This window comes from Paralichthys olivaceus, chromosome 15, assembly GCF_024713975.1.
Source record: "Paralichthys olivaceus isolate ysfri-2021 chromosome 15, ASM2471397v2, whole genome shotgun sequence".
Classification (NCBI taxonomy): Eukaryota; Metazoa; Chordata; class Actinopteri; order Pleuronectiformes; family Paralichthyidae; genus Paralichthys; species Paralichthys olivaceus.
In genome coordinates this window covers 12,367,153-12,381,772 of record NC_091107.1, presented here as the reverse complement: position 1 = coordinate 12,381,772, position 14,620 = coordinate 12,367,153, and the positions used below count along the sequence as shown (strand labels likewise).

The window sequence follows — 14,620 nt, the reverse complement described above, 5'->3', positions numbered from 1 at the left end:
GTGCACATGTGACATACTATACAACAGGTACTTGTTGCAAAATCATTTAACTGCCTGTTACATCAGTCCTTCTTTTATCAACACCGCTTCTACTCTGAGGGTCGCAGTATGGAGCTGGAGCCAATCACAGCTGACATTGGGCAAGAGGCTGGAGGCTCTCTTGACAGACAGGCTGTCAATCACACTGCTGATACATGGATCCATTGACATACACTTGGGCAATTTAGAGTCATTAATTAACCTAACCTGCATGAAGCTGAGGTACCCAGAGAAACACACAGGGAGAATATGCAAACTCCACACAGAAACATGCCTGTTTCATCAATCCATCTATCAATCCATCCATCCATTCATCCATTCATCCATTATCTATGCATTTATCCTTTGAGGGTCTCTGGGGGAGCTCAAGCCAATGCCTGTCACATAAAAACGGAATTGTAATTCAGTTTCAAAACTTTACTTCCACTCCATCCCTTCAGGATGACAGAATATGTTTTGTTTTATATTGTAAGATATGTTTTATTGACTTATATTGATCACAGTTAATAAGGTTATTGCAATCTAAAAGTAAAATCTAAAATGTGTCTTCCTGCAGAGCCATGTGCTGTTTCTCACAAATGTCTATTTTATCCATATTAGCATTGACAGAAGGCAGCAAATGCACAGAGGCCATGCAGACACTGAGACCCACGCAGTTTGTTTCCAATGTTTCCTATCAGTGCCACCCAAAGGCTGTCTTGAGAAGCAGCTTTGACCTTTGGGGAAGGTTGGCAGGAGCGAGGAAAGGCTGACAGGGAGAGAAGTTGGTCAACCAAAAGGGAAACAGCAGGATTCTGTCACGAGTGATTCACATCAGGAAACCTGGCCTGCTTCTGAGGGCGAGTGGAGCTGAATCCTAAAGAAAGAGCTAAACACAGTGTTGATGTCACAAAAGATTTGCTTCTAGTGCTTAAAAAAAAGGTGTCTCACTCAACAGAGCTGACACTGGTGGAAATTCGTTTTGTGCACATTTAAAGTTTTTATGATGATACGTTTTCTGTGTCACATTTATTCATTGTTTGTCACCCACAGGATCAAGGGAAAATCGGTGTCATCTTCAATGTGGGGACAGATGACATCACCATCGACGAGCCTGCTGTCATAGTAAATGACGGCAAGTACCATGTTGTACGCTTCACACGCAGTGGTGGCAATGCCACGCTCCAGGTGGACAACCATCCAGTCATTGAGCGTTATCCGCCAGGTAAGACTAATGGGACAATGACGTATAGACAGATGGCTTTGAGCATCTGGATCAGTGAGAGATAATTGCATGTCTGCCTATCAAACACAAATCTTCCAATGTTCAGTTGTGAAATGCAAAAAAAACTACTGGATGTGCCCTTTTGCAAAAATAATTTAATAATCTGATATTAATACATCTGCCTCAGTTGATATCTAATTCTCATCAGCCTGTCAAGGCAAGGAAAAAGTGTGATTTTCTACACATTTCTACTTTTGCCCTAATTCTAATATAATAGTTATTTATTTGTTTTTGATATACTACTTAAGGTCCAAAGACAAAGTGTTATTATTAATTCAGCTGAGGAATTCTTGTTGACATTGATAACTCAGCAGTGATCTTGCACAGCCCACATATACATTCATCTCCTCACTGAACACCACAAGGTCGTATTTTTTTCATAAAAGTTCTATAATGTCCATATCGCATATGTTTTCCTTATGCTGAATTGACATACACATATACATAACACTTAATTAACTCACCTGGATGAAAATAGAAGCATTACCTTATATAAGAATGCCTTTATTGTCATTGAACAGGGTGTACAAGGAAATTATAGTTATTATTATTATTATATTTTAGGCCTCATCATATGTATATACAGTCATGACCTATTAACTGTTTGCTAGATCTGCATAGGCACAAAGGCGAACTGACAAAAAGAGGCATACACATACATCCCATTCACAATGTGAAAAAATACCAATCAACAATTCACCTCAGTCGGAGCATATGCACCAGCTGCCATCATAGGACCAAACCGAGTCCTCTGCCTCCAGCTGGTGCTGCAGGCTCACATGCACACACCACAGTTGTACATAGATCTAAACTGTGTGACAGTGATGGCCATTCATGGTGCATGGTTCACTCAGAGGTCAGTGAGGACAGAGGTGACAATTAGGAGTATATTTTTACTTTGAATGGACATCAAATAACATGAAATGAGCTGTAATAAACACTGACTACATTTACATAATCAGCAATATCCTGAACTTATTCTGAAAAGAGGAAAAAAAAGGAAAGAAAGGAAGTTATGTTAAACAATAAATAAATGAAAATGTAAAAATGTGTGTGCTGTGTGGTAGAAATCAATGGTTTATAAACAAATTACACAGAGAAATATTTTTAAAAGATACCAAACATACAAAATCATTAATACAGGTTATATATTCATATTTATATACTTATATTACAACCAGCTCCATATTAAAGCTCACAGAAAAAACATTGTGTAGGTAAGCGTCACTGTAACTGACATGCACTGCCATGTAGTGTGCCGCCTTCTCCATGCTTCTTTAATCCTAATCCTTTTTATCCATTCACACGATCCAATGTCCTCCAACATGGTTTGACACATATTTACATTTTTATTCATGTATGGATTAAACATGTTTACAGATTAAATGTTTGTAACAAACTGTGCATGGACCAAGGAACCTGTAGACATGAAGTCCTTTATAAAAAAGTGTCAACAAGAATTTTTTAAGTCCAAAGCTCATGGAAACCTTGTGGCTGGTGATTGAAAGAAATTATTTCTATGCTAGAAGGATTAAAGAGTATTCATGGAACTAATATGTACTGGGCTGCTATCTTCCAGAGGCTGAAAATTCAAGCTGTTGAAGTTTGTATGATGTATTTTCTGTAAAAGTTCACACTGGATGAATTACTCCTCTGTGTTCGCATGTGTTAAATAAGGAGCTTAAGTCCTGTCCCACTTGAGCGCAGCTTTTGTCCTATTAGCCCTGATTCCACAATGTAGTTTTGCGTATAAAAGATTTATTCATGCATATTTCCCCCCCAAAAAACAAATAAGGTATTGGGGTTAGAGCTAAATGTTTATTTACTATTTCATTCACTTTTTTAAACTCCTACTCCCATTAGTCTTTGATAAGGACAATATATCAATATCTCATGGGCGCTGCAGTAAAAACAAAACAAATTGCATTTCATGCATATTTTTTTTAAATTACATTGTGGAACAGAAGTGAGACGGCTAATAAACTGTATGTTTCTGCTTTAACTTGTTAATAATGTTTATGATGACAATGTCTGATGAAACCACTGTTTTAATCATTGTATTTGACTTTTTAGATTTAACCTGAATTAATCTTTATTTTATATAGTTCATAAAATTATTTTAGATTTTACTGTAATTGGTTTGTTTATGGTTTGCTTAAAAAATAGCTAAATAACGCTAACTAGTGTAGCACATTATAAATAGCCTAAACGTTACTCTAATTAGCATTAACTCTGTTACTATGAATAACTAGATACGCAAAGTACAAGTTTCTTTTAACTCGCAGCTGGGTTAAAATTGACAACTTGTTAAACCTGTTAGTCATTCTAACACTGTTTCTAACCATGTGATCTTTCAGCTTGCAGACTTTAACCTTTAATCTGTCTCTCCAAATTCTTTGAAGGACACTATGATAATGAACGACTGGCTATTGCTAGACAAAGAATCCCATACAGACTTGGTCGGGTAGTTGACGAATGGCTACTCGATAAAGGTAAAAATTAATTGATTAATAATTAACCCTTGAGATAACTAGTGAATAACCATTCCCCATGAGAGGTGCAGTCCCAGAAGACAAGGGTGACAAGTTACCCTGATGTATGCTTCCATTTTAATTGGCACTTGGCTGCACTGTGGATTTCAATGACCACAGATATCATTTAAATTGGAATTCAAAGCGAAGGGGTATAGCAGACATGCCGTTTATTCTTTGTCATCCTTGCACCTTGTGGAAAAGCTGCACCTTAACAACATCTTAAACCAATTAACTAAAAACACATAACCCTTGTCTAACCCTCTATCGTCCCTCTTAACCACTGTGTGTAATTAGTTGCTGTGTGTAATTATTCCACTTAAAAATCATTAAAATGCTGTGTAACATTTACTTTAACACCTTAAGTTGACCATGTCTCGTTTTCTTAAACTGAACATTTTAAATCATGAACCAAATTTCTCCTCCACTCCAACCTTGTACTGTGTTACCTTTTACTACAAGACTACATCAGACTCCCCACACTTTTCTGCTGCGACAAAACGGTGCTGACAGGCTGTAAAACTGGATCCCTGTTTGCACCCATTAACTTTGCTAATAAGTATTCTCCGGAAATTGGCCCATTACCGCGGGCCTCCTCCTCCGGTGTAACACCGCTTATCGGTGGAAGCTGCTGACTGTAGCGCTGTTAAATATCATTGCCCCTTTAAGGAGGTGAAACAATAGGAGCTGGGGGAACCCAGAGCAGAGCATTTTTTATTGGCCTAATGGTTGATGAAGTCAAGGAAGGGTGGAGTGTTTAGCTTTTATTGCCTTTTAGCGTGACACAGATTGTAGACTTCCTTTTTAATAATTTGCCCATCTCTTTCAAAGTTATAAGCATTACATCCCCTGCAGACCATTTGCTAACTTGATGATATTAAAAATTATCACTGTCAAAACATTTAAATAGGAACCTAAATAGATTTTTAAACCTCCTCTGATGATTTTAACCTGCATGTGTAAATTATAAATTTTAAACTTGCTACTAATTAACATTGACATTTTAAAGTTCATATCTAAATCAAGTAAAATTAAAACTATTAATGCTATAATTGATAAAGTCCACTTGGTTCAAATGATGTGCAAACTCTCCCATATGACTTCTCCATGTCTGCTCTATCGTTCTCTCCTTTTTTTCCACCTTTTTTCTCTCTCTATGTCTCTGTCGAACTTTAGGGAGACAGTTGACCATCTTTAACAGCCAGGCGGCCATTAAAATTGGCGGCCACGACAAGGGTCGGCCCTTCCAGGGTCAGATTTCAGGGCTGTATTACAACGGTCTCCAGGTGCTCAAACTGGCAGCAGAAAATGATCCAAGCATTCAGGTGGAGGGGAACCTGCGTCTTGTCGGGGACTCACTCTCTGTGCTGACCACTGACACAACGTCTGCCACCCCGCTGGCAGTCTCCGATATGTCCACCACCATCATGGAAACCACCACCACTATGGCCACCACTACCACCCGCAGGCAGCGATCACCCAGCTTGAGGGAGAGCATCTCAAAGGTCAGAAACTATAAAGGGATATTTGTTATATATATAGTACGTGTATGTGTGTGTGTGTGTGTGTGTGTGTGTGTGTGTGTGTGTGTGTGTGTGTGTGTGTGTGTGAGTCTGAAACAGAAATCACAGTATCTCTCTGGATTTGCAACAAACGTCTATTGACACAGTGACTGTATATATTTCTAACTACATCATCTAAAAGGACATATATATATATATATATATATATATATATATATGTCAATATATAAGAAATAACTCAAATCAAATGTCCCTTGTTAGAGTGCATACCTCCAAGCTTTTTGTTGAAGAACAGATTTCTACACATTCACAATCCTGCATCCAGACTGGTGAGTGTTACTGACCACCATTTCAAATGAGATGATTTTAATCCAAATGCAGCAGACCTGCCAAATTGGAAGGATTTCAGCTGCACTTGGAGTCCTGTGGTTTTAAACAAAACCCCTACCTCCCCTAATAAAAATACATAGTGCATTTTCATTACATTTCTCTTGTCCAGTTTCCTTGAAATTGCCGTCTCTGTATTTTCAATTTAACCAAGTAATCCATTAGTGGACCGTCGATTCCCTGCTCTGCTCCGGTATTCTGCATCACTGTGTGCCCTAAAATCCAATTTAAACATATTGAAGTCCTGATGCTGCGTGTGAGAATTTGTCTTTGCAAATTGACATGGAAATAGATAAAAACATGTACAACATTTAGCCCACTGAGACGTTCCCCTCCATCTGTAGTGCTCTTGCTTTTCTTTTTGTCAACACATGAAGTCGGCCACAGGGGTAAAGAATAACTGCATATAGGCACATTTCAGATGTGTAGTCTCACTACTGTTGCTCTGAGCCAAAGCACTAAAGTGAAACAGTGCGGCAGCTTTTCCTCAGATGGGATGCAGAAAGTCCGCCGGCAAACATGCTCATAAAAGAGTGAGAACAAACCTAGATTTGTCCAAAAAAACAAAAACAAGACATTTTCTCTGTTTTTCTTTCAGCCGCAGAACTCTGATGATATTTTGGTGGCTTCAGCAGAGTGTCCTAGTGACGATGAGGACCTGGAGGAGTGTGAACCAGGAACAGGTGAGTCAGCCGTGACAAAAAAGATGGGAATATACAGCTATATTTATCCCATTAAAGGTGTTTTCAGACATTAACTCTGGAGAATGTCCGCACAAGTGGGTCTGGACTTTCTCCGGAGTTTGCCTTTTACACCCAGCAGGAGATTCTTTGCTCAGACATGTTCACAACAACACAGAACTCTCTGGCACTGCAAGCAGAGCCAAGACATAACATGTTAATTCAGCTGCAGAGAAGGTTTCAAAGGTTTCAAAGGTTCAAAGGGAAGACATGCTTTTGTGTAGAGCACATCAACACCAGCGCCGACCCAATCTCCAAAAGCTCTCTTAGCATCTTTGTTAGTGTCTTCTACATGTAGGGCACAGCTTTATCATCCTGAGATATTTGTCTCCTTTTTGTTTTTTTCATTTTAGCATCTGTCGCGTGTTAGACACATCATCAACTTACGCACTTGCTCATGTTGAATCCTGCAGAGAATCTCATGGAGCACATTTGGACATTATCCTGAGTTTTTACCAGGGGGCTGCCTGGAGAACCTCCAGAGAAAGTCCAGATCCTCTCACTTGGACATTTGCGTTCTCTCATGCAGCCCCTCCGGATAACGTCAGGAAATTATCAAGAGTTCAGTGCATGATTAAAAGCAGCTTTATACTTTCACCCAAGATTGTAGATAAAGGCATCAACATCAGGCAGCCATCGTTGTTTCAAAATTGTTAGGTGCTTCCCAGCATCATGTTTCTACATCAACTTTACACTCATCTGTTCAGGGGCACTGTCAAAACAGCTGAATTGTTGTATTTGAATTGTCGTTACAGATTCAAGAAGCATAATTTAAACCTGTGTTTTAGCTTCTGAGTCATGTCTGGAACTCATTAAATTGAATATGAGGAAATCTTAATGAAGTGCACCACAGTCATTAAGAGAGGAAGACAGTATACGGCACATCAGGCCTGTGACAGAAACCAGCTGTGGAACTTAAGGAGGACTCTGCCCTTATCGCGGGTGCCTCAATTATTAATATGACCTTATCAGACCTTATGTTGTTGACCGGCCCTAAGAAGTGTGCATCAAATAATGATGAAAGCGAACTTCACGGCCGTAAATAGCCAAACTGCAGACTGGAGGACCAGATGACACTCTATCAAAGTCAATTGCCAATGCATGGTATTAGAACACATATACAGTAAGGTGGATTGAGTGAGGACTCATTCATGTGGTGATTAAAGACAGGGCATGCTAATTGCTTTCAATAAGCCACAATATTACACGTGTGACTCCTAAATTAAATAACCTCTCTTGTGATTTCTCTTGTCAACCCTTGAACCCCTGCCTACAGATGTGCATTCAGTACCATGGCAATTTAATGTACTGCTCTTGTGTTTGTTATGTGCTCTGTCTGTTATATGCTCTTCATTCAGCTGCCGCCTTTCATGGGTCATCTTGTGTGTTTGTTTCTACATGTGAGCTCTTCTATGTTTTCGCTTTATCATATGATATTATCATTAAATCAAGGTTTAAAATCTGTATTGAAGAATCAAGAACCGAATATAACATTCAAAAACATGGTGGTTTAAATTATTTCCCCTGCGTTTGCCAAATGCTTATGTAAATAACTTTGTATTAAAGGAATCTGCGTATTATTTGCAATCATAATAAATAATACCAGTGATAAGCCAGCTAATATTTTTACATAATGAGCAGATTGTGGCTCCACTTTGATGAGCACAGCTTGTTCAGCCAGGATTTTAGTTTTTATGCTGTTCTAATTTAGGATCCCCTACCTTTTCTGTTTCCTTTCTAGGAGGTGAATTAGTGTTGCCTATTATAACAGTGGATTCCCTTGAGCCCCCATCCATCGCCACCCGTTACCCTGTCATCCCTCCTCCCCCTACCCTCCTCTCCCCACTTGAAACCACCAAAGAGTCCCTGATACTCCCTCCTCATCCCTCCTGCCCCCCGGACCAGGAGGACTGTGGTGACCCTGTGGAGGTCTCGGCCTTCGGCTCTGGGGAGATGACGGAATCTGATGACGAGGACTTTTACAATAATAACTCCCCCATGGTCACTGACAGGACAGTCCTTCCTCCACCTCCCGCCGCCGGTGAGGGTGGAGTCCAGAAACCCCGCCCCCTACCTCCTTATGTTCCTACCACCAACCCTGACCAGCTCCACATCCCCGCAGGCAAAATGAACACCCGTGACCAGGTGCTTCTGCCCCCTGCTCCTCCATCCTCCCGAAACACACCAGGACTAACTTACCCCCCCAATTTTCCCCATGTGCCCACAGCCAACCCCACAGTCTCTGATGAAAAGAGCCAACCCGGTGCCGTGGAGGTGATCAGGGAGTCCAGTAGCACCACGGGGATGGTGGTGGGTATCGTGGCTGCTGCTGCTCTCTGCATTCTTATCCTCCTCTATGCCATGTACAAGTACCGCAACCGGGATGAGGGCTCCTACCAGACGGACCAGAGCCACAATTTTGCCAACAATTCCACTGTGGAGGGCAATGGAGCAGTGGTCAAAGACAAAAGCACAGCAACGGCCTCTGTGGCCAAGGCAATCACAAAGGGCAAAAAGAACAAAGACAAAGAATACTACGTCTGAGAGTGCAGAGGAGGGGGAGTAGTTTGGACTGAGACAAGAGGATGAGAGAGAGTGCTTTTGTTTCGCTCCCCGATTTTGTCAGGTCGACCATCAGTGAAATTTCACGGGCCACAAAAAAACAGCTGCAGCCTATTAGCGATGAAATCTTTGTCCACAATATGAGATCTGACTCATCCTCTGTGTCACAAGGTGTGCTCCAGTCTGCATTCACAGATTCTTTGTTAGTGTATCATTTTTTTTATGTTTTTAACAAGCTGGAAGAAGCATATCCACTTTGGCTTTGTATATAGCATGGATATGGTTCAGTGGAGAAAGTGCTGAGAACAAGACAGGTTTGCCTCAGTGTTTTCTTTGTTCTTTGTAATGCTCTATCTCAACAAGTCTCAATGTCCCCATTATGATATATGAGGCAAAACAGGCCAATTATTGAGTTTTTATGGTAGATGAGCAGAGAGAACCCCAGGATTTCTGACTACAGTACAAAAGAAAACCTTTATTTGGATAAGACATCATCTCTGCAGCCTCCATCTTATGTTATGTGTCTTTTAAAACTCCCCAGTCGCCCTGCCTCCGAGATGGTATTATGTTGCCAGTGCAGTATCATAAATGAAGCATGATGTCAAGCGCTCTAGTAAAAAAATTACCGCAAATTTAAATGAATTATTAAATCACTCAACACATTCCTGTCAGTGAAGCATATATCATAATGGATCCGATTTTTTTTATGTGAGACATCACAGTCATTGAGCCATGTCATTCCAAGTAGGGATAATTGTGAACAAGTCAGACTACACCAGTGAAGGTATTTCTCTGTAAACATTGTTTGTATGTACATATAGAGGCTGGCGGATTGAAAAAGGATTGTGTACGCAGGGGGAGTAGGTATGGATAGGAAAAACGACTTGATATCCTCGACCACCCCCCTTCAACAACTTTCACAGCAACATCTAAAACCGCTGCAGCCCAAAAAAAAAAAAAAAAAAACTTCACAGGAGTTTCTGGGAACACAGAATCACGTTTTGAGGAAGATTTTCTCATCGCTTCCTGGAAAGGAAGAACCAACCCTCCACAACAGTCTGGCTCACTCTTGATCTTCTCCTTTCCTCGAAACTGTCATGGGAAAATTCAAAAAGCACACATGAAATGTAAACATATCTCTGAGACATAGATATTCCTTGTAAAGCAGCCAAAACTGTATTGTTTTTTTTATTCTATCAGTTACTAAAAGACTATTCTATGAGATGACTAATTGAAGGTTTGTGAATTGTATTGATATTTCTCTGATATTTCGATGTATCTTGTTACCACTCTTCTTAAAAATGTTACATTTTAGATTGCCTTTTACTTCAATCCAGAGAAGAAGCACACTTAACTCTGATAGCTGCAAATATATCTTTGTGTTTGCATTATTTACAGTTTGGATTATGCAGAGACAACACAAGGACGGAACAAATTGTTTGATTTCGTTGCATTGTGCATTTTATATGTGCTGAATCTGTTACTCAATGGATCTGATAATATAAAGCCATTTTCTCTGTTGAGTTATGTCTACATTTACTTATTCATGCTGTGATTTCCTGTTCTTCTTTTTTTTTTATGAAAGTGCCATTCAGCGTGAGCTGCTCAGCGCTCAGAAAATATACCATTCCTCACTCATTGCTATTGTATAGTGTTCATGTGAAATTGATCTTAATATGTGTACAGAACGTGGAGATGAAAATACACTTGATTATATACTTTGTACACACTCGTGTTGTGTGTTGCTTTTTGTGGATGCACAAAGACAATTCACTTTAATTGCCCTTCATTATTGGATGCAGACATTGTTGATGTGTATTGGTGAACTAAGACTGACGTGAATTAGGATTTCAGGCCACAATTTTGGTATAAATCAGCACAAGTGACTCTCTCCTGGCCACAAACTTTCAATATTAATTGAATGTACTGTTTGCTTTTTTTGGCTGATTCAGCTATTGGGGTTTGTGAGTATTTTGGGATCAAAGAAACACAATGCACTCACGATGTAATCCTACAAAGCTGACATTTTGCCAACAAGATAAGTTAACATGTTTAACGTGAAGAAACAGCATTTCTTATAAATTACAGGCCTTAGTATGTTTTAAAAATGGGTCTTACACTTGAGTTTCATCATCTTGCTCTCTCTCTCTGTCTTCCCCCTTTCTCTCTGTCTTTCTGACTCTCTCTATTTCTGGCAGTACATAGCGCTGGTGTGTCAGTAATGCCGGGATCATGTCCATTATTCATTAATAAGTGTTTTTTCTGCGCCGTACACGATGTCAGTTATGAGGTTTTGAAACTTGAAGCTCAAATCAAACAAAATATTAAACCAGCTGAACTCCTGTTGGGGTCACTGGTGATTTACAACACACAGAAATAAGTTCAGTCTTAAGGTCAAAAATGGTGAAAGTGATCAGTGCTGAACTTGGCCTTGACTTGAAAACTGCAGAAAAAGCAGAGCCTGCATTATGAATCTGGAGCATAGTGTGAAGGTTGTGGGTGCCAACCAGACTGCATCACTATCACATTTCATCATCTCAGCCTCTGCTCCACTGATTTTCTTACTTTTCCATTTGCCTCTATATGATGGAATGGATGCACCTAACATCAAGAGGGTTCCTGGTTCAAATTCTGTTTCAGCTAAGATCTTTCTGTGTGGAACTGGCATGTTTTCCCTGAGTTTTCTCTAGGTACTCTGGCTTCCTCCTGGGTAAAGTCAATCGGAGACACTAAATTGAATGGTAGGTTATGTTGGCTGTGCTACACAGGTGACGTGGCCATAGTGTACCCAATGTGAGCTGGGATTGGCTCCAGCTTGCACCCTGCGACCCTCAGGAAGATAAGTAAAGATAGATGGTTGTGACAGGCAGCCAAATATGATTGATTGATGGTACTGAATATGAGTTATTGCATTCACGTATCATACCATAAAGACAGAAATGTATAACTTAAAAATGAAAGTTATTTAGTTGGCCTGTACATGCTACGCTATTAACGTATGTTCTTAATTTACAGTAAAAATGTAAAAATGCTGTATACACAATGGCTAATAATGCAAAAGTATGAATATTATTTCATAAGTCCTGTCATGTGCTTTGTCTCCTAACCTGAATATTATTTCTAGAAAAACATTCCCCCAAATATGAGCAATAATATTTGCTTGTGAGAAGTTACAGGGTTTGTGTTGTTTGACTACCCCCTGCTGAGAACACAAGGAACTGAAGGATAGAGAGAAAGGTTAACACAGTGTTGTGATATGTGGGCTTTAGTTGCCCTCACTGAAGCAGCCATTAATATTTCTATGACGTAAATACAAATACAAGAATTTATTGTATTTCTGTCAGGCAGAGAATAATCTTGTAGGCTAAGTCAGGTGTAGTGTAGGTGATGTCTAAACTGTGCATATCACATCCTGTGGCTGCATGGCCACAGGATGTGATATGCTGCAGTTGAGCATTGCTGAGATGTCACAAGTCTAATTCAACAAAAACCACCAGGTCATATCTGCTCTGACCTGCCCCTGTTCCTCCAAGCCAGGTTTTCTTCATACTGTCAATACTTGCTTTATAGCTTACCCTTACGATCGCTCTTCACTACTATTTTGCAGATATACAAAGTTACAACTAAGCTTAAATTCTGCGTACGTGTGCCAGTTATATCAGAGCCTCTGATATTGCTTAACAACAAAAAATAATTTCCTGAGACTTCAGTCGACTCAGTTTGTTCTTCTCAGATCTTGACTCATGACTTTTAACCCATGCTGCCTCCTTTCACTAATGAGAAAACTGTTGGTTCCCACAATAATGATTTCAGGATATTAATTAATTTACTGCTTTCTTTCATTGTCCATAAATCCCTCTAGAATGAAGTGCCTTAGACAAATGTTAGAGAAATTGTTGTTATATATCTAGTTGTTATATATACACAGGAATGAAAATGTGTCCATTTGTCTCTGACTTACAGCTGCTAAATGTTTGACATGTTATATGTTCTCAGAAGTTTGAACAAATTCCGAAATAAAAAATAGGTTAATTCTCTAATTTCATTACAATAATTTTCCATGTAAAATAGTTAAAGGGATAGTTCACCCAAAAATGAAAGTTCACTCATTATCTATTCACCAATGGAGGGGTGGCTGAAGTATTTGAGTCCACAAAACACTTCTGGAATTTCAGGGGTTAATATTATTGGAGCCAAATCCAGTATAATTGAAGTAAATAGTGACCCCATCTTCAAATGCAGAAAACAGAAAAACAATTGAATTCAATATCAGCTCAAAACAAGGGCATTTACACCATGTTTTAGCTTAAATGTCCACTGTGATCCACATGTGAACATGGCTCTGGAGGAGGATATCGGAGGACATTTAGGCTAAAAACATGGTATCAATTACCTTGTTTTAAGTCAAATTTGAATGCCGGGGCTTCTGGACACTTGGATGACAACACAAGAGCAGTATGGAGGCATTTTATTGTGTGTTTAGGTTTCTGTCTGTTTTTATACATTTGAAGAAGTGATCCCCAGTTACTTCAATTGCATTCGATTTGGCTACAACACTGTTTACCACTGAAACTCCAGAAGTGTTTTGTGGACTCAAATACTTCAGCCACCCCTCCATCAACATAGTGGTGAGTAGATAATGAGTGAATTTTCATTTTTGAGTGAACTATCCCTTTAAAGCCCAGAGAATGGGGCCATAATGATGAATGTGTTTCTTAATCTGGCTCACGGTGATTACACTGTTCAAGGAACAGAAGAGAAGGTGATAGCATACAAAAGCAGAAGTTATAGTTGCTAGTAATAGTTCAACTTCAAGAGGTTGGAAGTTGACTGTATTTACTATATAACATAATTTGTTTTTCTACCTCTTTTCTTGTTAAAAAAAATAAATAATAAATCACTGGCTGTTGCTGAATGAGACCTCACACAGGCCGGGGTCACATACTTTCATAAAATCTGCTAGTCACCTGGCATTATGTGTTCATGAGCACTATTTATCTATTTCATTCATCGACTTTACAGACTCTGGTGTTATTTAGGCTCAACTAGGGCTGAACTGTGCACAACTTGCACAATGCATAAGCAATATATTGATATATGTTGGACTTTTGTTATATTGGTATTGATTACAGGGGTTCAACAGAGTTCCGACCAACTCCAATACAATTGAAGTAATTGGTGATCAACTCTTCAAATGTAAAAAAAACAACAGAAAAAAAACATAAAATGCCTCCATACTGCTCTTGTGGTGTCATCCAAGTGACCGGAAGCCCCGAGTGGAGGATAACAGAGGACAAAACATGATGTAAATTGCCTTGTTGGATGAACCCACAGGAGCAGTATGTATTCATATGTAAAATTCTTTTTTATGTTGTTTTCATACATTTGAGTCGGAGGTGACATGAGGAGAAAGAAGACTGACAGCCTCGGAAATCTGTGGCCACTTCTCCAGGGTGCTCAGAACAACCAGGTGATTGTTGTGCACAAGTGTACAGAGGAGAACTGATTTTATTGATTGCACGTTTTATGAGGTTAATTGATCAATAAAAAGCTAAGACATTCTGCACAGGACTG

The 14,620-nt window shown here is 39.5% G+C and overlaps 1 protein-coding gene across 20 annotated transcripts in view; it reads left to right on the top strand.

Moving 5' to 3' along the window:
* The window catches only part of nrxn2a (neurexin 2a), a 119,300-nt gene extending 108,529 nt beyond the window's left edge, over positions 1-10,771 (top strand). For 10 of the 20 annotated variants that reach the window (XM_069539898.1, XM_020086156.2, XM_069539891.1 and 7 more), the window contains 5 exons: positions 1,072-1,243; positions 3,706-3,795; positions 5,011-5,339; positions 6,343-6,427; positions 8,226-10,771. In XM_069539898.1, coding sequence (XP_069395999.1) covers positions 1,072-1,243; positions 3,706-3,795; positions 5,011-5,339; positions 6,343-6,427; positions 8,226-9,028 — 1,479 coding nt within the window. In that variant the 3' untranslated portion in view covers positions 9,029-10,771. The remainder of the gene's footprint in view (positions 1-1,071; positions 1,244-3,705; positions 3,796-5,010; positions 5,340-6,342; positions 6,428-8,225) is intronic. The other 10 variants (XM_069539893.1, XM_069539892.1, XM_020086158.2 and 7 more) reach the window with 3 other exon arrangements.
* Positions 10,772-14,620: the final 3,849 nt, after the last annotated feature.